This window comes from Musa acuminata, chromosome BXJ2-4 (assembly GCF_036884655.1).
Source record: "Musa acuminata AAA Group cultivar baxijiao chromosome BXJ2-4, Cavendish_Baxijiao_AAA, whole genome shotgun sequence".
Taxonomy (NCBI): domain Eukaryota; kingdom Viridiplantae; phylum Streptophyta; class Magnoliopsida; order Zingiberales; family Musaceae; genus Musa; species Musa acuminata.
The window spans coordinates 3,732,968-3,756,405 of NC_088341.1; the positions used below are offsets into that span (position 1 = coordinate 3,732,968).

The 23,438-nt window shown below is 37.1% G+C and overlaps 3 protein-coding genes and 1 pseudogene across 4 annotated transcripts; 3 read left to right on the forward strand and 1 right to left on the reverse strand.

The window, feature by feature from the left end:
* Window positions 1-7,204: 7,204 nt before the first annotated feature.
* Window positions 7,205-9,200, forward strand: LOC135608912 (probable L-gulonolactone oxidase 6; annotated as a pseudogene).
* Window positions 9,201-10,814: 1,614 nt separating this feature from the next.
* LOC103980627 (probable U3 small nucleolar RNA-associated protein 11) lies at window positions 10,815-15,007 on the forward strand. 2 transcript variants are annotated; one of them, XM_065102928.1, is made up of 9 exons: window positions 10,815-10,923; window positions 10,992-11,220; window positions 11,316-11,406; window positions 11,487-11,578; window positions 11,651-11,744; window positions 11,838-11,917; window positions 13,346-13,429; window positions 14,382-14,481; window positions 14,583-15,007. In XM_065102928.1, the coding sequence occupies exons 2-9, from the start codon at window positions 11,165-11,167 to the stop codon at window positions 14,673-14,675; spliced, it is 690 nt and encodes a 229-aa protein (XP_064959000.1). In that variant the 5' UTR covers window positions 10,815-10,923; window positions 10,992-11,164; the 3' UTR covers window positions 14,676-15,007. The 2 variants fall into 2 exon arrangements, with proteins under 2 accessions (XP_064959000.1, XP_009395350.2); XM_009397075.3 differs by having other exon boundaries at window positions 10,816-10,923; window positions 10,997-11,220.
* A 1,405-nt stretch (window positions 15,008-16,412) lies between these two features.
* On the forward strand, window positions 16,413-20,204 carry LOC135608913 (monocopper oxidase-like protein SKU5). The gene is made up of 9 exons (XM_065101973.1): window positions 16,413-16,671; window positions 16,744-16,853; window positions 17,081-17,351; window positions 17,417-17,555; window positions 17,820-18,186; window positions 18,418-18,783; window positions 18,873-18,951; window positions 19,586-19,785; window positions 19,871-20,204. The coding sequence occupies exons 1-9, from the start codon at window positions 16,510-16,512 to the stop codon at window positions 19,971-19,973; spliced, it is 1,797 nt and encodes a 598-aa protein (XP_064958045.1). The 5' UTR covers window positions 16,413-16,509; the 3' UTR covers window positions 19,974-20,204.
* A 2,718-nt stretch (window positions 20,205-22,922) lies between these two features.
* Window positions 22,923-23,438, reverse strand: LOC135609300 (uncharacterized). Its single transcript, XM_065102405.1, has 2 exons — window positions 23,296-23,438; window positions 22,923-23,210 (listed from the first exon to the last, which is right to left on the reverse strand). The coding sequence occupies exons 1-2, from the start codon at window positions 23,398-23,400 to the stop codon at window positions 23,007-23,009; spliced, it is 309 nt and encodes a 102-aa protein (XP_064958477.1). The 5' UTR covers window positions 23,401-23,438; the 3' UTR covers window positions 22,923-23,006.

A 23,438-nucleotide genomic window follows, 5' to 3' on the forward strand; every position in this document is an offset into this window, starting at 1 on the left:
TCTTTTTTTTTTACGTATACTAAAGAATATAATTTGATTTTGTCTCCTTCTCGGTGGAAGGATTGAGATTCTTACTTTCCTAAATTAATGGACTCAGAAGAAACTTTTACCAAACGAATAAAGAGGTAAAAAGATGGAAACAAATTAAAGAACAATGGAAAGAAGCTCTTTCTTTTCTCCCCGACGTTCAACCAAATCAAACGAATTAATAAGATTGCACTTTGATTTGTTTAATTTTGTTTTGACTTGATCAAATATTTTAGTTGTTACCTAACCATTTTAATCATTTATTTGATTGAATGATTGATTTAATTTTATAACTATTTAAAATTTTAAAATTTTAAAAAAATATTGTTTATAGATGATAAATGATAAAGACGAGATTCGTATCTTACGCTAGATTACCAAAGTCCTTACCAATTAAATTGGCTGACATCTTTAAAATATATCAAATGAGGTTTTTTAATATGCTATCGGAATAATCTTTAAGATATAGAGGCCAATAATATTGATTTTAGAACAAAAAATTATTTTATTAATTTTTTTCGTATATATATATATATATATATATATATATATATATATATATATATATATATATATATATATATATATATATATATATATATATATATATATATATATATATATATATATGGGTTGAATGCATAGTTTCGATCGTATATTGTTGAGAACAAAAACCTACAAGTGGGATGAGATTTTTATCTTAAGATAATGATCACGAGAGTTAATCTTTTTAAAATATTTCTTAAATAATTATCAATTTATGCCGATCAATTGTATTCTGATTTTTGATGGTATGTATAACTAAAAAATTAAATTTATTGAGTATAAATCATTAATTCAAAATGCTTAGACATAAATGAATCATTCAAATCATCTTTCATTTTCGACATTCAAATTAGTTATATAATAAAGTCATTGTAAATTCAATAAAAATACTATGGGTGAGACTAAGATGCGTTTTGAGAGAGAGAGAGAGAGAGAGAGAGAGAGAGAGAGAGAGAGAGGGTTGAGGCGTGCTGTGGCAAGCGTGAATGATGTCTCGGAGAATGAGTGTGAGAGTAAGAAAAGTGGAAAGGGCGGAGGAGAAGCAGTGTTAATGCTGTCCGGATGCGTGCTACGGGGATGATGATGATGATGATGATGATGATCTCGGTGGGGGCTCCCCTCCATGATTCGTTAAGGACGCCTCTTTTCTTCTTCGTCTTCATCATCATCATCCTCCCCGGCGTGAACCCTTTACCTTTATCGCGGGACCCACTCTCTCTCTCTCTCTTTCTCTCGATCGACCAAATTGCCCTTCGTCTCCTCTCCTTGCTTTTCCTTTTCTTTTCCTCGACAACCATTTCCACCCCCTATTTGGCTCGACGGGTAACGTGATGCCATGCCGACGTCATCTACGGCCCCACATGTCACGCATGCGTCAGCGCCACCTGAGATACATACATATCATGAGAGAATACGGTACGTGAATACTCTTTAACTTTATGTCGTATATGTCGGACCGTATTATCAAATTGATCGTTTCGATTCAATTATTGGATCGGATGCATTAAAAAAATCAAAATAAAACATTAATAATATAATTTATATAAAAACTATTTTAACTTATTTCTTATTATTTATTTAAAATAATATAAATAAATTAAAAACGATATGGTTCAATGTAATTACCACTAGTATTTATGTTTGTCGAATTGGTTGATGATATTATCAATTTGCATATAGCTTTTTAATTAGTTTTAACATTTTATATTTGTATTATATATAATTATTAATTAGCTTGATTGGGTTACTTGTCATTTTATTTAATAATTCTAATTTTGGATAAGAAAAATGGTATGCAATTCCAAGATAAAAAATGACATCATTGCAGGACACACATTACAAGTAACATTCTTGTATTTGAAGACCAAAAAGCTACCACTATATCACATCTTTTATCTGAACATTTATTTTATTTGTGGAGTAGCTATAAGCTTTAGACATAATTTTTGTAAGGTTCAAGTCATGTTAAAACAAATTGCATAGGTTATTTGTTAGCTTGATTCCTGTCCAATATTAATGACATAAAAATCCACATTATTATATATATTGTTACAATGGTAAATTTCATTTCATTTGTAAAAATGCTTAAAAACACATGCAATTTACATTGCCATGATTAAACAAGGCCATAAGAGGCATGAGAAGATTATCATACCCTATTATGACTAAAGAATTAGAATATTTCGATTATCCAATATAAAATATCATCGATAGATTTTAGATTTGAGTCCCTTAAGATCATCTTATATATAATTAAATATAATGTTCATGGATTATATTAATTTTTTAACTAAATAATCAAATTATACAATTAATTTCTCAAATATGACATCGAGACACAATATTGTTGCAGTTACCAAACCGAAGCCATATCTCCATATAAGTTAATGATTGATATTCTCATTAGAAATACATAAATCTTTTTTGTAGTGTGGATGTGGATGTTTTTGAAAGAAAGTTTTAGAGGAACCATTGTGAATAGTTGAGACTTATGGAAAGAATAGAAGATAAGAAGAAGAAACTTTATTGAAGTAATTTTAGCTTTAATACATTAACATATTCGTCTCCTATTTATACAGATTACGAGAGCTAAGGTTAGATTATAATATATCGATGTGACCAAGATGCAAGCCAAGGTCTTCTTGATACTTCTCATAGTAATCTAGAAAATGAGCTTCTTATTCTAAGGAACTTTATATTTTTTATTAGAAATATTAATACTCAATGAGATAAATGAGAGATCCATCAAGAGGATAATCTCATATCATTAAAGATTAAATATCATTAATCTCATATATATATATATATATATATATATATATATATATATATATATATATATGTATATATATATATATATGTATATATATATATGTATATATATATATATGTATATATATATATATGTATATATATATGTATATATATATATGTATATATATATATATGTATATATATATATGTATATATATATATGTATATATATATATATGTATATATATATATGTATATATATATATATGTATATATATATATATATATGTATATATATATATATATATATATATATATATATATATCTATCTTTTTTTGATTAAATTAGTGCCTATATATATATATATATATATATATATATATATATATATATATATATATATATATATATATATATATGCTAAAATTACTCTATTTGATTCAAACTCATTATTACTATATTTATAACATGGTATCAAACGAAAGGATAAAAATTGATTAGAATGAGTTAAAAAAAAAAAAGATTTGAGTCATCATAATGGGTGGATCGATCCTTTCATCGGAAAAGATAAGAGAAAGATAATCAATTAACATATGAATAGGGAAAGGTGTTAAAATTATTTATATGTGTGAGATAAAAAAAGGAGATTGAGAGGATATATGCTAAAATTGATCTGTTTGATTCAAACTCATCGTTACTAGATTTATAACATTGTATTAGACCCATTGGATAAAAATTGATTAGGATGAGTTAAAATAAAAATGAGGTTTGAGTCACCATAATGGGTGGATCGATCGTAAATGATAAGAGGAAGTTAATCAATCAACACATGAATAGGGATAGATGTTAAAATTATTCATGTGTGTGAGATAAAAAAAAAGAGATTGAGAGGATAATCTCATATTGCTAAAGATTGAGAGAGTCAATATATAACAAGTTTGATCGGTAATGCTAAAGTTTGTGCTTTTGGGTTGAATTAGTGTCTTTCATCTTATATATACTAACGTTGACTAGTTTGACTCAAACTCATCTATACTATATTTCTAACTTTCATTCATATTGGTTAACCCTCCGTGCTTTAAGCTCAAAATATACTAGTTATAAAAATAATTTTATAAATAACCAAAAAAAGAAGAAAAAGAAGAAGAAGGGTATGATACCAAGAAGCCAGTTAAAAATGAGTAGACACGGTACTAAAAAACCAATGTGGTGGACAATTACAGGCTTTTGAATTTATCAGCTTTGGATTGTCGAGCAACAATTTGATTTGCTATGTAAAAACCTTGTGGTGGAGTATTCCTTAACAGAATTGACTCTTCATTTAGGCACTTTATCATTTTTCGTATTAGTAATCATGATTAAGTCGTGTGGCTACCTATTCTTTTTTTTTTTTTTTAGGATGGTCCATTCATACTATAGTAGGGGGTTCAAAATAAGGAGAACCACGAAACGAAACTTAAGGGTGTGCTACCACTAGTAGTTTTTCTTTTCAATTGTAGTTTACTAGGAATGAGATGGAGGACGAGCTAATGAAGTGATTTAGGATGGAATAAGAGTAAGTTTAGAATGCTTCGAGCAAAAGATTTATCATTTTTATTTATTGGTTAATCATGATAAATAGAACTTTAGATTGAATAATGAATCTATTAATTTAGTACCGATAGTATTACTTAACTTAAAAGTCGACAAGTTATGATAAATTAAGATGATATAAGAAAATTAAGATAAAAACACATAGGATTGTGGATTATAAACCTACGGAATATAATACAATTAATTAAGCTCAAACTTACCTTGGAGAAATAATTAGTCTGGTTCAATTATCGAATTATAATAAGCTTAATTGGATCGAGTAATAGGTCAATTTACTAGACCTTAACAAATAATTAACTACTGTTATCCTAACTTAAGAATTAATCTAAGTAGATTAGATTAATTATTGGATATAATGATGGTTGGAGTCAATCCCATTACCAACTTTGACAATAGTTGGATCCGGTCAAACTTTTCCTAACCCAAATCTCCTCGAGAGTGATTCCCATCAAGTGAAAGTGAGTTAAAGGGGATTATAGTGTTTCTATAATCATGTCTTTGCGTATTATGAAGAAGATTCAAATTACAAACGGCAAGAGTATGCCAATGGTGCAATTAAATTCTCCAATTCTAGACTTGAGAGCTTAATTTAATTGTGTAGATCATAATGAATCAAAACAAAAGAATTTAATGTCATTCTTGCCGAAATATCGACGGTTTATCCTTTAAAATGAAGTTTGAATGGCCTCTTTTGTTTGGTTAATGAGATCACTATAGTTTCAATTTTTCCGAGGATGATACATATAAGCAATAAGGTATACATTTGATGGTTGAGTCTCAGTTAGCCTCATGGATTCAAGTGATGGCAAGTGATATGGGCAATTTATCTGACTTTTTTGTTTTTCTAGTGTTATAATGTCTAGAACCCTTCGAAGACATGAAATATTCATATCTTATATCTCTAAATATAAGTAAGAAATTCTCGTTGATAGAAAAGATAGAAGATAAAAATTACAGATAAAAGAAGTTGTATTCCTGATATGTTTTGCTTATTTATACATATTAATATGGAAGATTTTCTTCAAAGCAATAAGATTTTCTTGTACAGTTGACGAAATCTTATTTGCTATCATACATAATGATATCTTATTTGCTATCATACATAATGATGAGGGTAATAATGGCGATAAGACTCGGGTTGACGTCAACTGTCCCAGATAACACCTCGCGCCTCTGTTAACTTGACAACATCTGGTCAACGCGGATTTGAACGTCAACCGAGGAACATTAACATCCTGCTCAGGTTCGATCCTTCACGCCACGCTAACGTCGATGTCAGACGTTACCAGAAGTATGATCCTACTCCCTGCGAGCGGGCACATCAGGCAACGATAACCTTCACTATAAAAACCCTCGCGCTTCGAGGAAGAAAAGGAAGAAAGGAGGGAGGACAACCAAAAAACCCTATGTGACTATTCATTAACTTGATCGTCGGAGGGGTCGAGCCGAGCTCTCCCGACTCGACCTGTGTGCAGGTGTGAAAACGGAGGCCTCCCACTAAACGCCCAGACGAGGAGCCCGCTCTCGGAGGAAACGGTGACTCCTTCGCGATCGGACCACTACAGTCGATCTTCTGCAGTCTCAAGGGTCGTCCCAGAAAGATCCCCCATCATTCGGACTCGAACTAAGCCACGTCGGCCCCCATACCACGACTTAAAGTTGTTTACACCAAACACATATCATAACCCGCTTCAGTAGATTCCTACAAAGGAATCTGGTAAGAGTGTGTTTCCGATAATTAAATTAGTTTCAATTTGTTGGTTGTGAGCGAAGAATTACCTGTAAATATAATGATTTCACGAGAATAGGGATCATATCAGTAAACACGTTTGCTTGTGCTACCGTTGTCTCTTCTCCCTATGGCCGGAGTGATAGGGCAGCTAATACACAAGTGAGAGTCTGTGCTTGTTGCTAATCGATTTGTTCTTGCTCTCCGATGCCTCTATTCTCATTCCCATCTGTTGTCTTCTTTCAATTAGTGCCCGAACATTAATATGATATGCTCGAATCCATATCCATGGAATTAAGACTAATTAAATCCGGCCTGCACATAATGATTCAATGGAAGCTAGCGAACGAGTGTTGTTTGAGCATCAAATAGTAATATCCGGAGATTTAGAATCCCCAGAGATCTTAAGAAACCTTGTATGACTTCTCTTCTACTTCCAAAAGATCTTGTCATCCACCTGAGTCTGTACTCTTTCTTTCTTAATCTGCTGCTTCTCTTCTACTGCTTTTGGAGGTCAGCGTTCTAATCCAAGCTTCTTTTAGTTTCCTTATTCCACGTTTATAGCGCATTGCTGTTTGTTGCTCGAAAAGAAGACGATCCAGCAATAAGATCTATTGGACAATATTAGTGCAGCATAACAAAGGATATAAAGCGATCCAACTTGTCGGTGGGAAGCTCCCAACCCACTCTAACATGAGTTGGAGAGCTCACTGGCATTCGACCTAAACCATACTTGTTCTAAGAACGACAAATAGTTTGCCGCACATATACTAATCAATCCTTATGAGGAGATACTTTGTCGCACCTCAGAGAAGATGATTCTAACAATCGTCAACCCAGATAGATAGCAGATGCTACTTGCACTCATCCTTTGTCTTCTCTCGCACTGTGTTCCCAAACACAGCACAGTGTTAGGATCGGTGGAGGACCTCGTCCACCTGTTCTCAGTATGCGAGGTGGAAGCGCCACTAATGTAGTCATCATAGAATTTGCGTGCACGCCATCGTCTACTTAAGGGGAAGCCTCTGCTTCGTACTCGCACAGCTCGGTTCATCATGCAAGGGTTTAGGAGACTAGTTAGGACCGGTCTCTTGCTGCACTGCCTCCTCCGATGGATCTATCTCGTGAACTCCAGTCCTCCACCCGATCCGGTGCAGTGCTCGTCAGGCACTTCCGACTGCACCGTCACCAACGCCTACGGGGCGTTCCCCGATCGATCCGTATGCTCGGCTGGCGATGTCGCGTATCCGACCAGTGAGGCGGAGCTTGTCAAGGCCGTGGCCGAAGCAGCAGCTTCCAAGAGGAAGATGAAGGTCGCCACACGATTCGCGCACAGCATCCCGAAGCTAGCTTGCCCCGGCGGCAGTGACGGCCTCATCATCAGCACGCGGGACCTCAACCACATCGTGAGCACCGACGTCGCCGCGATGACGATCACGGTCGAGAGCGGGGTGGTGCTGGAGGACCTGATAAAGGCAGCAGCGGCGTCCGGGTTAGCGCTACCCTACACACCCTACTGGTGGGGCTTGACGATCGGCGGCTTGCTGTCGACTGGTTCGCACGGGAGCTCGGCGTGGGGGAACGGGAGTGCGGTCCACGAGTACGTGGTGGGCATCAGGTTGGTGACGCCGGCATCGGCCGCAGAGGGCTACGCCATGGTTCGGAAGTTGGAGGTGGGTCACCCTGACATGGAAGCGGCAAAGGTCTCGCTCGGAGTCCTCGGAGTTATTTCGCAGGTACGCTGGCTCACTCGAATTGCATCAGATATGAGTGCAGCTCAAGATTACGTATGAAAGAAGCTGTGAGTCGTGTGCCGTGTGTCAGGTAACGCTGGCCTTGCAGCCGCTGTTCAAGAGGTCCATCACATTCTCAAAATACGACGACGCGGATCTTGCAGAAATGGCTGTCACTTTCGGCAACCAGCACGAGTTCGCGGACATGGCGTGGTACCCGGGCCACAGCAAAGTTATCTACCGCATCGACGATCGAGTCCCCTCCAATGCTTCCGGCAATGGCCTGTTCGACTTTGCTTCCGGCAAGCCATCGTTCCACTGTAACCCTAGCAATAGAAGTTAACAGATTGGCAGGTAATTGAACGTGGATCAGATTTGCATGCATGTCAATCTGAGAGCACTCATAAACGCTGTCTGTGATTCTTTCTAACGCACGAGAAGAGGAGAAATTGGAAGCAAAGGGAAACGCATTGGGGAAGTGCCTGGACTCCAAGCTCACCACATCTTTGATCTCGCTCGGTGGCTACGGACTGACGAACGATGGCTTATCGTTCACGGGCTACCCGGTGATCGGCAACCAGAACAGGCTTCAATCCTCGGGAAGCTGCATCCGTAGCCCACGCGACGCTCTCCTCACCGCTTGCCCTTGGGATTCCAGGCTCAAGGGAGAGTTCTTTCACCAGACCGCGGTCAGCATCGGCTTGTCCAAAGCGAAGGACTTCATCCTTGACGTGCAGAAGCTGAGGGACATGAACCCCAAAGCGCTGTGCGGCGTGGAGCTGTACGACGGCATCCTGATGCGCTACGTGAAGGCTTCTACCGCTTACCTCGGCAAGCAGGAGGACGCCATAGACTTTGACATCACCTACTACAGGAGCCATGATCCGATGACCCCGAGACTCCACGAAGACGTGCTAGAAGAGATAGAGCAGATGGCACTGTTCAAGTATGGCGGCCTCCCGCACTGGGGGAAGAACAGAAACTTGGCGTTTGATGGGGTGATCAACAAGTACGTGAAGGCCCAAGATTTCCTGCGGGTGAAGGATGCCTATGATCCCCAAGAACTGTTCTCCAGCGAATGGACGGATCAGGTTCTCGGTGTGAGGGGGACGACGACGATAGTGAGGGAGGGTTGCGCATTGGAAGGGCTGTGCATCTGCTCCGAGGACAGCCATTGTGCTCCTGATAAGGGCTACTACTGTCGTCCCGGTAAGGTGTACGAGGATGCCAGAGTTTGCACCCGCCTATCCAAATAGCACCTTACTTTTTGGCTGTTGTTGTCGAAAGATCTAAGTCGATGCAAAGAGCAAAGTATCAATCTGAAAGAATAGTCAATCAATCATAGTTGGAGTCAAAGAGATTTGCTTGAATTGTGTTGGAGTTTGAGATAATATAGGATTTAGATAGTCTATTTTTATCGAGAAGGGAGAGAAAAATCGAAAATAATAATAAAAAAATCAAATATCAATAAATAAAAATATTTATCAAAAAATCGATAACTTTGATAATTCTTATTTATATATATGTAGAAAATTATATTATTTATCACATAAAATCAATTTAAAAGATACTTGAATTATCTATCGCCACTCAAATCCAGCATATCCTCTCGTACGAACATTTGTCTCTTATTTTTTTTGTATAAATTATATATATATATATAAGATATTTATAAAAATTAAAAAAAATAATTTTATTTAGTTTTTTATTTTTTAAATGATCAGAAGAAAGGAAATGAGTACAAGAAAATCATTTAATTTCCCAATAACATGTAACAAATCTTTGACTTATATTGACTATCACATCAACACATTTTGCTTTATTTTATAGCCCAATTTGGCTTCACTGAATTTGATCCGTCTTTTTATTTATTTTTTGTTTACTTAATTTATTTAAACAGCATCACTTGATTCTAATTCTACGTGGATTCTTTTCTGAAAGAAATGGGATGGTGGCAAAAGGAAAAGGAGAAGATGACAAGAGAGAGAGAGCGAGAGACATAAAAGACAGAAAGTAAAAGAATAATAAGTCATGTCGAATAAATAATATTATTCAACGAAGAAGAGACAAAAGGAAAGGATAGAAGAGAGAGAATAACATACAAGTAATAAAGTGTTCTTTGAGAAAGTGTTTTTTTTCCTAAAAATAAAAATAAAAAGTATCCATATTTAAAATAAAAGCATCATCGTCAAAATTAAATTAATTATCTTAATTATTCTTTTATTTTTAATATGAGACTAATAAATATTGTTATAGAGTAACGTAATTCGGGTTCAAAAAAACTAAGTGAATCAAATCTCTCATAAAAGAAGACTTAAAAGTGACATTTATAAATGCACATTTACTTTCTTTCTATACAAAAATTAAGTTGGAAGACACAAAATTGTCATCCATCAATATTTATAGGATGCTAATATTTTTTTCTCAAATTAAATTATCTTATGATATTATCAAAAATTATGAAATTATCAAAATGATCCAATGAAAAACTAATATGATACATATTTTCTATAAGATGAAATTTTAATATTTTATTTTTAAAAATATTTTATATTTATTTTGTGTGGTTATAATTTTATTTATTATATATTTGGGTAATATGGAATTTTTAATTATTTTTAATTTAAATAATTAATAAAATATAAAATATAAATATAAATATTAAAAAGATAAATTGATTATAAAAATATTAAATAAAATTTTAAAAATATAATTTTACCAAACAACACTTACGTCAATCTATTGCTTATGGAACATTAATCGAAATTTCTTTGCTAGCGTTGACCCGTACGTTGACATTGTCAATTAACCGGACCATAATTGGACCAAAGAAATGGCTCGATAGGCCGGGACGGGCCGGGTCGGGCTGGGCCGGGCTAGTTAATGCCCATCAATCGGACGGTCATCTTCCAGACGGTGCGGGCTCTTCTTTTGGGAACGCCAGATTAGGTTTTGGGCAATAAAGAAGCGGTCGTCTGCGGCTCTCTCGTCGTCTGCTCTTGGGAGTTCGCGCGGCACCCCTTGCTCCACCATCCGCTTAGGTACGCTTTTTTATCTCTTTTCGATCTCTGGGTTTACATTTATGGGTTCTCTTTGGCTTTGGATGCAGAACAGGCTAAAATCTCAGTCAGAACCAAAGTTTCAGATTGGAGACGGAAGAAGGGGTTACTTTTGTGCCGTTCCTATCTCCTGATCGGTCACGGCTCGTCGCTGGACCTCTTCCCTTATCGTTTTGTGTCCTTCAAGTAATTCTATCATCTCGTACTGAGGAATCGAACAACCATGTCGTCTCTGAGGAACGCTATCCCTCGAAGGACTCACAAAGAGCGAGCTCAGCCGTATGTGAACTTTCTTCGATTGTTCCTTTGTTTTCTTTTCTTTTCCTTATTCCTACGCTCACGATTGCGATAATTTGCGCTCGTTCATATGACAGCCAACAAAGAAAGAAGTTTGGGCTTCTCGAGAAGCATAAGGATTATGTCCTGCGAGCACGGGCATTCCACCAGAAGGAAGATACTCTGAGGGTGAGAAGCTTTTGTTTTCTCCGCGTGTTATTTGTGGCTTTGGGGTCTCATGTGTTGGTCTCATGTGTTGCATCTATCAGAAATTAAGGGAGAAGGCATCTTCTAGAAATCCAGATGAGTTCTACTTCAAGATGGTTAACACACGAATGGTTGATGGGATTCATAGACCCAAGTAATCCTCGATATCTAACCCTTGATTGGCTAGATTTCATTAATATAATAATACTGACACAATGTCCTTCAGGAGCGAAGCAAACAAGTACACACCGGAGGAGCTCATGCTGATGAAGACACAAGATATTGGATATGTTCTTCAGAAAGTTCAAAGTGAAAAGAAGGTTCAATCGTTAAATCACTTTCTATTTTGCCTATAGCGATTGATGGTACTATGGGGCATTCAATTTCTTATTATGATTGTTTGTTCATTGTAGAAAATTGAAAGATTAAATTCTGCCCTTCATACACTGGATCATCAGCCTGAGAACAAGCATGTGTATTATGCAGAGGATAGGTATGCCTGAGGCCCATGCCGTTTCTTGGTGTTGAATATTATAGGAGCTCACATGAATTGCGGGCGATGGATTATCATTGTCCATGTAGAGCATTGAGGGCTATATGATTTAGTATATATCTGGTCTTTCAAAATACTTGGTTGCCGAAATGAGTTAAGAGAAAAGGCTCTTTTTCTTTATGATCTTATGTTACTCATATAATAAGCCATCTAGTTGACATCATTGGGATTTCTTGATTTTGCCTAATATAACTACATCACTTGCTTGCCAGTAAGTTGTTTTTTCTTTTATGTTCTCATGAAATATAACTAAATTACTAGCATCCTGTGGCCCTTGTGGATCAGTGGCAAGATAAAAGAACATTTGGTCAACCCATGTAGAAGTTATTTGATATGATAGTCTAGCATCCTGCTTGTTTCAATCAATGACAACTGGACAAATATGTGATATATATTTAGCCTTTAACTTTGATGTTTAAATATAGGAAACATGTGTACTGGAGTTATATTGCAATGTATAGTTGATGAGTCCTAATGGCCCGCCTCAAAAGGCGCATCAAGGGGAGGAGTGTTGGGGGTTTTTATGACCCTGGCTCTCCAACTCTTTTACCTATTTGGCTTTAAATGTTGCCTCATCAGAGCCCTTGTTTGGGGACGCATCAAGGTTTCTCCAGCTTGGATGAGCCATCATTCAATGAGATCCTTCACCAGGCCATCACCTACTCGGGCTTGGGTGCCCACAAGGTGTTATCCTATCTGAGCTACGTCCTACATGTCTTTGTCCTTTTTGGGGTGTCTCTCATGCAATGTGTCGAGGAAATGAGGCTTGAGGCTTTTATAAGGTCTTGGTTCTCCAATTCTCTACCTGATATGAGATTAGATATGGATTAATTTATTTATTCTTTTTTGCTAGTGCAAACAAGATAAGTTTAAGAAAAAATGTGCAAATATACTATGGTCCTTTTGGTAAATTGTAAAATCTAAAATTATAAAAGTTCAGCAACAATATAATAGAGTACTAGATTAAGATTGTTGATACATATTTGACACCTGGGAGCCACCTTGATTGGGGAAAAGGTAGTTAATAGGTTATTCATTAGCTTGTCACAAGGCAGTTATTGGTTATGCCCAGTAATAACAAGTAGGCCTAAACTAAGGTACATAATTGTTTATCCTCTTGGTAATAAGGGGAGTTCTGCTATGAAGTGTACAGAATTAATATGATTAGTTGTCATCATTATAATTTGTAATGTATGTTCACAAGCTTTGGTTTTTTCCAGTTAAAGAACATATTGTTTTTTCTATATAATTAATGTGGTTTCTATATCTTATTTTACCAATAACGTATAGTTTTCTCTTTATAGTTGGTCTTTTGTTTCTATCTTATATTTATTCTAAAGTTTTGCTTCACCCCTCATTATGCAACAGAGAAGAAGTCAAAGAAATACAATCTAGACAATTGGAAAAGAAGGATTCACTTACTTCTGTAAAGGTTCCAGGTCGTATAAAAAAGTAAGTGAAATTTGATATTGGATTTTCTGATGAGTTTCCATTTATGCTCATAAATATTCAATGATGTTTTCTGGATATTAAGTTTGTTTATTACTAGTCATTAGTAATTGAAGTCATCCATCCAGATGAAGTATTGGGTTATATTTATTGTTTAAAATCCTTTTGAACTCTCAAACCAGGGGGTGTTGTTTGTTGGAAGGTTTTTTTGTTGAGGGGGCGTTTGGTTTCCCACTGCTATACATGCCTGCAAATATAGTTGTAGGCAATCACTTGCCTACAAGTTGGGGTGGTGTTGCTGTTGTTTGGTAGTCTGTATATGTGGTTGGGCCTTGCACCTGCAAGAACAATTCAATTCCTTTGTTCCATGCAAATGGAGTAATATGGTAACTCTCCTAACTGGAGCACGATATTATTCTCATGTCATCAATGATAACGTAAATATATATCACTCATAAAATATAGATTTTTTTATATGTAGGGTTATCTTTTGTATTTTGCTTTATTTTATGCTTAGTGGTGATGAAAGATCTATGTAGCTGATCCCGAATAATCATAAAATTACATCTTTGTTCTTGTATATTTTATCATCCTATATTTATATATAGTTTATTTTATTGTAATATTATATATAACTTAAGTTTTGATGACATTTAAAACTTACATATTATGATCTTACACCTTTTGCCAGCAAACTTACATGAAGCCTATATGTCTTGTGTGAGTGCCAGAAGTAAATTTTTAACTAGACACTATCGGAATTAACCCATCCTTTCCTTTTCTTCATTACTTTTCTTTCAGTTCTCTTTGGGTGATCTAATTTGTTCTTTTATTTTCGTAAAACTTTTCTTTTTTTATTTTGGCATCTGGTGCTTGTCATTCTTTGTCATGGTGCTTTAATATGTATGATGCTTTACCTTAGCTTTTCTGATATTTACGGCTCTCTCATTCCCAGGAAAACAGCTGCATCTTACAGAGAACTGGAAGCAAGGCAGAAAAGGGTTCAAAACCTGGAAAAGCTCTACTCCGATATGGCCTTGCAAAAGGAATTGCAGGTTACTGATTCTTGTATTCTCATTTAGGAATAAGGTGCATGCAGGTCATTAACTTAAATTACTTGGAGCAACTAAGGTGTATTCTGTCTTTCATGCTGCAGAAATCTGGCAGAAAGCGTAGACTTCGTGAAGATGAAATTGTTCAACCGACGAGTAGACCCGTGTATAAATGGCGCACAGAACGCAAGCGTTAGATTATGTTCACCATCATCGACACTAATTTGATGATACTCATCTTTATGAAACCAGTGGTTGGCTCCAGGAAATAGATTGATCCAAAGAACCTGCGCAGGTTCAGCTGGAATTTTCCTTTTTTCTCTCTATCATGTTACCCAGATCTCTTTGGGGGCTGATTCCGAATCAAGAATCTTACTTTCCCTACTCGTTCTTTTTCTGTTCCTTTCACCCTTTGGGTGCTCGAGAGAAGAAAGGAGGTCGAGGTGGACCTGTGCGAGTATGGGTATATGTCTGGATTCGAATCATACATAATTATTTGCAAGATATATACCTTCGGCTTCGAATTTAATCCTCTGTTTTTATTTATTTATCCATCTAATTATCCGTCACATACATTAATCGAAATATAAATATTCCCAGAACAATATATTCTTACTTCTAGAAATGGCCACTCTCATATTAGATTTACATATTATCATTTCACACTTGGTTACAAATAAAAAAAAGTGTAGGAAAAACAAAAATAAAAAGAAAACAACAAGCGTGGTTATTAAACCTAGAAAATGAGCAATAGTTTGATCAACCGATTAGATCATCCGTGTATAGAACTCAAGCAAGCAAGATAAATCTTCAAATACAAAATTAGTAGTTTTGGTAGCTTGAACGACCAATCCTTTTTCGATAGAATAATTTACGTTCATAAAAATATATATATAAAACAATTTAAGTCAATCTCAATATGTACTTTAGATATATCTTCCTGAAGTACATCTCACAATAATAACTACCTACGGTGGAGGTTATATGAAGATGATAGACAACTACAGTAAGAAAATGACAACACCATCATTATATCTTGTATCAAAGTCATTCTCATGCTCCATCATAATTAATTCAAGTCATTCTCATCTAATCATGCTTTCGATTTTATTCTTAAAAAAGAACATGTAATACTCTCGAACATGGTCTTCTGGACATGAGAAGGACAATGGACCTCTCCTTTTCTCTTTGCCGTCTTCCCCATGTCGTCTCTCCTTACGTCGTCATCAACCTCTCTTGTTGCCTCTCTTCTATGGAAAAGCATTACTCTTTGATGTTGTTGTAAGACATTACCAATAAAATGGCTACAAATAAAATAATTTTCATAATATATAATTAAATAAAGTCTATCACGTCCTCCTAAATCACAATAAAACATTATTTTAGTGACTCTTGCGTATCATCATGCATGCTTCTTGCGTATCATCATGCATGCATTTTATGTAAATCTACAGCTCAATATGAGCTGCAAAATTGAAGTCAATCCAAATCCAAATCGAAACTAAAACTTTCCTTACATATCTATTCTCTTTCTCGATTATTTTGATTAAGCGGATCGGGGAGGCTTTGCTGAAACCCGACCCGCTGTCTTCCCTACACCTTTCTGTCACTACTTAATTGATTACCCCCTCAATTTAATCTGAGGCAGTAACGTTACCAGTCATCTGATATGCCCAACCGTTCATCTCCCATTTTGCCGCTCGTGGTTGGGCAAAGAGGGGGACGGGAGGGGTTAAATAATAATAATAATAATAATAGAGAGCGTACTCGAAATCCCAACGGGTAGTATCCGATTTGGGAGATGAGTAAGAATCAAAAAAAGGAAAGGATTGGTTAACTTTCCTTGCAAGGGAAAATTGGGAAATGAAATGAAACAAAATCGCTGGAAAATCTCAATCAATGAGGCGCGTACCAAATTATAAGACCGATTTGGGATTTTATGCTGGTGGTGGTTCAATTTGGTGACTCTGTTTTCGGTGCAATTGCTTTTCCTTCTTCTTCGTCTCTGTTGGGAACGAAAGGGAGCGAGCGATGGAGGAAGTGGTGGCGGGACGGGCGGCGGCGCTTGTTGTCGTGCTGCTGCTAATGGCGGCGGCGGCGGCGGCGCCGCTGTGCTGCGCCAATGACCCCACCGCTTACTTCAACTGGGACGTCTCCTACGTCACCGCCTCACCTCTCGGCGTCCCTCAGCAGGTACGTTGATCGTAATCCTCGCCCGCTCCTCCGCACACCTTAATGCTCCTCCTCCCCTACGACTGTTGCTAGGTGATAGCGGTGGCGAAGCAGTTCCCTGGTCCCATCGTGAACGTGACCACCAACTGGAACGTCGTCGTGAACGTGCGCAACAGCTTGGACGAGGATCTCCTCCTTACATGGTCTTTTCTTCTCTCTCTGTCTCTCTCTCTCTCTCTCTTTTCTTCTTCCCTATTCATATAGATGATCTTTGGGAAGAAAGAAGATTGGATTGTTGGAATTCGGTCCATTCTGGTTCTTGTTGGTGATGAATCTTGATGTATCTGTATGAATGTATGAGTTCAAGAAGAATTGAGTCTGGTCTCTCTGTCTTTCTTGTTAAGGTCTTAATGTGAATCTTGATGGCCAGGGATGGGATACAGATGCGGAAGAACTGTTGGGATGACGGGGTCTTGGGCACCAACTGCCCAATCCCGCCGGGCTGGAACTGGACTTACGACTTCCAGGTGAAGGACCAGATCGGCAGCTTCTTCTACTTCCCCTCTCTCGGCCTCCAGCGCGCCGCCGGCGGTTACGGCGGCATCATCGTCAACAGCCGCGACGTAGTCCCGGTGCCCTTCGCCAAGCCCGATGGTGACATCACCCTCTTCATCGGCGATTGGTACATCAAGAACCATACGGTGAGTTCGACACATAGCAAGCGCCACTGGAATGATGCATCACATTCATACCGAGTAACCTGTAGGACTTGAGGAAGATGCTCGACGATGGGAAGGATCTCGGCATGCCTGACGGCGTTCTGATGAACGGGAAGGGGCCATATCGCTATAATGCCACACTCGTTCCGGACGGTATCGACCATGAGACCATCAATGTCGAACCAGGTGATCATCCTCTGTTTGCCAGTACAGAAGCCTTTTTCTCTTTCTTCTTCTCTAGAATCGAATTATGTTTTGGCATCCTTCGATTCAAGTCGCTCTTTACTGGACCATAAACTGCAAATCCTTCGATTCACCGAGTAATTTGCAACGTTGTTTGGTGGAAGTGCAGCTCTTCTCATGCTCATTCACACATCTATATTCCTGTCGGTATACTTCAAATTGCTAACCTATGTTGTGGTCTTTCGACAATGTTCTCACTTGGAACAGGGAAAACATATCGCTTCCGCATCCACAATGTCGGTGTTTCTACTAGCTTGAACTTGAGGATCCAAAATCACAACCTACTTCTCGTCGAAACAGAAGGAACGCACACTCTGCAACAGTCCTATACCAATCTAGATATACATGTTGGACAATCCTACTCTTTCCTGGTCACCATGGATCAGAATGCAAGCAGCGACTACTACATCGTTGCAAGCGCCAGGTTTGTGAATGAGTCGCTTTGGACTAGAGTGACTGGTGTTGCCATCTTGCACTATTCAAACTCAAGAGGGAAGGCATCTGGTCCTCTTCCTGATCCTCCTAATGATTTCTATTACAAGGGCTTCTCGATGAACCAGGCAAGATCCATCAGGTTTGTTTGCAGTCCGAGTCTCAGCTACTCTTCTTATGGTTTAGTACATAGGAAACCTTTGTTGCTCTTATTTCTTGGCTAATGGTTGTGCTTATAATTTATGGTGATCCATATGTAGATTTCTGTGCATTCTGCAAAAGTAGTTCCTAAGAACCTAGAAACTGGAGATTGTTCTTCTCATCCACTTAGCCTGTTTCATCTTTTCGCCTCTAATCCATCAAAGCTTTTCAGGACAAACCTGAGTGCTGGCGCTGCTCGTCCTAATCCTCAAGGATCATTCAGATACGGTTTGATTAATGTGACTCGAACATATATGTTGAGAAATATGCCACCCGTTATCATCAATGGAAAGCTTCGAACTACATTGAATGGTATCTCGTATTCTCCCCCTACCACTCCATTGCGGCTTGCTGATCATCACAACAAGACTGGAGTATACACACTTGATTTCCCCACTAGACCGCTTGATGAACCACCTCGAATTGGAACCTCTGTGATCAATGGGTCATATAGGGGTTTCATGGAGATCGTTTTCCAGAACGATGACACAAGAGTTCAGACGTATCACATTGATGGATATTCAGTTTTCGTAGTTGGGTGGGTACTACAGGCAACTTCACTTCCTTGTGTTTCCTACTACATCTATGTTTCTTTTGCTCAGTTGATCGACCGTATGCTTATGACAGAATGGACTATGGGGAGTGGACAGAGGACCGTAGAGGCAATTACAACAAGTGGGACGCGGTTTATCGCTCTACGACTCAGGTATCTACGATGAGTTTTACCTTGTGTTCTTTGATCTTTTCCGTGTCATAGTCATATTTGTTTTATGCATCAAAACATGACCTATTAAAACACCTGATCTATCAAAACAGTTCCTTTATATATTTACTCATCCAGGATAATTTTTCTTCTACCTACAATGACCATGAATGAAGCCACAATGTATACTAATTGTTGGCCTTCATTTGATCATGAATATTCTAGACTTGCTCTTTCTTAATTTGATGAATTTGTTCATATCAAAGCATAATGTGTACTATATTTTTTTTTTCACCTCTGATTTTGTGTATCATGACAGCCAAGTATTTCATTGCCTTGTGCTATCAATCCCTTTATGCTAAAAACTTAATCCGCTGAGAGATTAGTGTTACGTCCTGATGTTCTGTTCTATCCTCCCCTAAGATTATCGTTTTTTACTTTCATTCTTCTGTGGTATGAAAAATCTTCTTCACTCTTATTGTATGGCATGATGATGGTTTGATCTGGGATTTCTCTCTACATCTCTTGTTCCACTTTCTGCAGTCAAAATCCCAAACATGAAATCTCAGGCCATATTCTTGATGCGAAAACTGGTTCGTCGATCAACATGTCCCCACAATTTTTGTGTTCTTCCCAGGTGTTCCCGGGTGCATGGACTGCCGTGTACGTCTCACTGGACAATGTGGGGATTTGGAATGTGCGTACCGAGAATCTCGATACATGGTACCTCGGGCAGGAGGCCTACATGAAGATCGTCAACCCAGAACGTACTAACAAAACCGAGTTGCCTGTGCCAGATAATGTCCTCTATTGCGGTCTCCTCCAGTATCTGCAAAAGTACGTCATCCCCTTCTTCAAAGTTTCTCCGGCTGTCATGTACTCCCTAGCGTCTAACACTCGCTTCACATTTTAAATCCTTCAGGCCTCAGACACACAAGCATTCCTCGGCTTCCTCGGTTTCAAACGGAGGCAAGCTCCTCCTCGCTTGGATTCTGCTGTTGGCTTCGCTCGCGATGGTCCCTTAATACGACTGAATCAGGCAAAAGAACGCCACTGTTGTTCTTATGTTTTTTACACCGATAGGAACGTGATTTGGTCTAAGTAGAGCGTAGAGCGTTCCTGGTCGAGGATCAAAGGTTTGCCGACCTTTTTCTTTTCCATAGAACATCTTGCTTGTCCTCTATGTTAGCTAATTTGTCATCTATGACGGTATGACTATGATTCTTCGACCAACATATAACCGAAGTAATGAGTTAGTTGGATTGCCTTATGATGATGTATCGTTGTTTGGTGCGTGAAAAGGATGATGTTAGACACATTAATAAAGAAATGGTAATAATAAATGCAGTGTGTAAAAGTAGCCATGTGAACGTGGTTTGTACATCAGACTTGGAATGTTCAGAGCAGGCAGCAGATAACGACACTTGCACTCATCTATTGCATGCAGCCGCTGCTAACTACCGAGTAAAGACAGCCAAAAAGAGAAAACGAGCTAACAACTTTTCAGGATACGTGCAGAAGAAAGAACAAAAATATGTGCAGATATATAATTATTTTGGGAATACCATACCGAAAAAACTGGCACAGACATTAAAAGCGTACACCTTTGAGGAATATATGATCTTTTGATAGTTCAACAAATAATAGTAAGCATGGTGGTATCATCTTTGCAGTTCAAATAGCATTTAAAGTTACAATCACATCCAGATAAGTATATTCTCAAGCTAGATTTGGATTCCTTGGGCTATTTCAAATTGAGATTTCAAAAAGAGTTGGCTTTTTTTTTTTTCTTAAAAACCTTCTTTTTTTTATTTATAACGTTTTTAGATCAATTTTACCTTCAATTGGCTGAGGTCTTAACCATCTAACAAAACTTCTTGCGAAGAAAACTAGTTGGACTATTAGGTTTAGTTCCTTTGGAATTGTTTATTATTAATATATGTAACCTTATCTCTAAATATATATATAAAAAAACATATCCTAAGCTGTAAATTTTTGTTTTAATTTGAAGGATGTAACTTCAGTTATTTTTATTTTTAAAAATTAATTTGTTAAATTCACAGTTTCATTTATTTGCAGCATTTGGTGTAGTGTTCTTATAGCCTAAAAACAATTTTCTTATGATAATTGATAATTATTCTCACTACTTTGTTATATCAAGGATCTTGACATCATACATTTATTGTCATCTATGCTAGCTCATTATGTTGTCCTACGTTATATTAATAGACTAGATAAAAGTTATAACGTGATATATATCTATCATAACTAAGTTTTCTTTTTTTAAAGATATTATTTTAAAAATATATATATTCTTGAAAAAAAAAATTTATGGCTTAACTAATGCATCAACGCTTACAAAAAGATATAAAGGAGATTTTGGCTATTGGCCCCTCCACAAAAAGAAGATTTGGAAGATGGACTAAAATTTGTCAATCAATCAACAAAATAATTTTTCTTAAGAAAATATAAGAAATCTTAAAAGTTTGACATAAAGAATCATAATTATATTACTATTATATGAAAAATTTTAATGTTATAAATTAAAATAAATAATAATATATCAAATATACGATGCATACCTTTAGGTGTCATTCAAAAAGTCTTTATCTGAATTCAATGATTATAACGATATTAATATGTAAGGAGAACTAAATGCTTAGGAGGTGATAGAAGATATGTAATCTCTTAATAACTAATTCTCTTGCCTACAGTAGGTTCTGTCTATTTATAGATAACAATATAAGGTGTAGAATAAATAATTAGGAAGGTCCTTTCCACTAAGGTATCTCCTAAGAAATCCTAATACAATTTTATCTTATTTTTATTAATCGATAATCAAAATCATAAATCAATTATATCTATAATATACCCTAGATAATATCATAATCTAACAACAATGTCACATAATCTAACAAATGATTATTGAGAACAAGCATATGTTACTACAATACTTTGCAACAGGTGTGAGACAGACTTAGAAGAGCTTAGATACGCGGATTCACGAATTACTTACAGAACAAAATTCCCAAGATTATGGATTTTTTGGAATTTAGAGATCAACGCTGTGCTACTTTGTAATACGGTCAATAATAGTTGGATCATGGCACTGTCCCAAACATTTAGAACTGGTATGCATGCCCAAACTTATCTAGCAAAAGAAAGACTTTATAAGCTAATATGTTGATCATTATATAGACTAATATTTACTATTGATGTTGATAGAGCCATTTACCTCAAATGGAAGTCATAGGTAAGGGATTAGGTCCAAGTTATCACCTCAATTTACATTTTAAATAATAATAGAAATTTGGTCAATTTATTGTTCCACAAAAATTGATGTGGAATGATAGGTTTAGAGAATGGACAGTATGTTATGATAGAATAGAGCACAGATCACATGGGGGATACAAAAGGTGACTCCAATTAGATCAAATGTATGACCCTCCATAGAGGGGTTTAGATTAAGATTTTTTTCTTCAATTATAATGAAACATATATTTTAACTAAACTTTTAAATCAATCCATATTAAAGTTATGTAGGTTTATTTAATATTCTAACACACTTTAATGCACACATTACTCGCGCCTACGTTTTATCATGTTTATCAATTTTTTGTCTAAATAGGTATAAAAAGTTTTACGTACATGCTAATAGTTTATTCGATCGAACTTCTCATAAACTTTTGATATTTATAACAAATGAAAATGTATCGCCTTCGAAAGAGTCGTAACGAATATAATCCTAATAGAATTTATTGTAAGATAGAAGATATAAGAAGTAGATTGACAAATTCCTCTTGAGATGTCGTTAAGAAGAAATAAGAAATGATATCAATAATAATAATAAAATAAATAATAATAATGCAATTAATTTCACTTCTACAATCAATTCCGAATTGCGATCACAAAGACATGTTTGCATATCCAACAACACAAAGCCAAATAAACAGCACATTAATTATTCCCTTTTCCTTTCTTTTATTTCTTCTCCATGCAAACAATAACACGTTTCGGAGGAGTCACATATTCTCGTGCAGAAGCGAGAAGGTGCCATTTCAACCGTGTGATGGCTTCTGTTCCGCCGCCGTGGTCTCTTCCTCCGTGCTCCCCTCCACCTCCACCTCCACCACGTTGGTCTCGTCGGCGTCCGCGTCGCCGTCTCCTCCGCTAGGCCCATCCGCTTCGTGCTTCGCCTCACTCGTCTCTGGTTCCTCCTCGATTCCCGTCATGGCATTCTCGCCGGATTCGGCGGCCACAACCTACACACATGCACAGTTTGAGATCGAAGAAGGAAGATGTCTCAAGATCGATAATCCACGCAAATAATATTGGGCTTCCACAAACCTCAGCGGCCTCGGCGGCGGCGGGGGCGGGGGCCTTCACGTCGGCCCGTGGCACCTCAGGTGTCTCGCAGTAGATGTCCTTGGGTTTACTCCCACAGCCACCCATGGATTCCTGCGGAGACGGAGGCGGTTGTGCTGGGGAGC

Coding starts and splice junctions, on each gene's coding strand:
- LOC103980627 (XM_065102928.1), top strand. CDS start 11,165: ATGTCGTCTCTGAGGAACGCTATCCCTCGAAGGACTCACAAAGAGCGA. Junction 11,918..13,345: donor GTGTATTATGCAGAGGATAG/GTATGCCTGAGG, acceptor ATTATGCAACAG/AGAAGAAGTCAAAGAAATAC. Junction 13,430..14,381: donor GTTCCAGGTCGTATAAAAAA/GTAAGTGAAATT, acceptor TCTCATTCCCAG/GAAAACAGCTGCATCTTACA.
- LOC135608913 (XM_065101973.1), top strand. CDS start 16,510: ATGGAGGAAGTGGTGGCGGGACGGGCGGCGGCGCTTGTTGTCGTGCTG. Junction 18,952..19,585: donor TTTATCGCTCTACGACTCAG/GTATCTACGATG, acceptor TGTTCTTCCCAG/GTGTTCCCGGGTGCATGGAC. Junction 19,786..19,870: donor CTCCTCCAGTATCTGCAAAA/GTACGTCATCCC, acceptor TAAATCCTTCAG/GCCTCAGACACACAAGCATT.
- LOC135609300 (XM_065102405.1), bottom strand. CDS start 23,400: ATGGGTGGCTGTGGGAGTAAACCCAAGGACATCTACTGCGAGACACCT. Junction 23,211..23,295: donor CCGCCGCCGAGGCCGCTGAG/GTTTGTGGAAGC, acceptor GCATGTGTGTAG/GTTGTGGCCGCCGAATCCGG.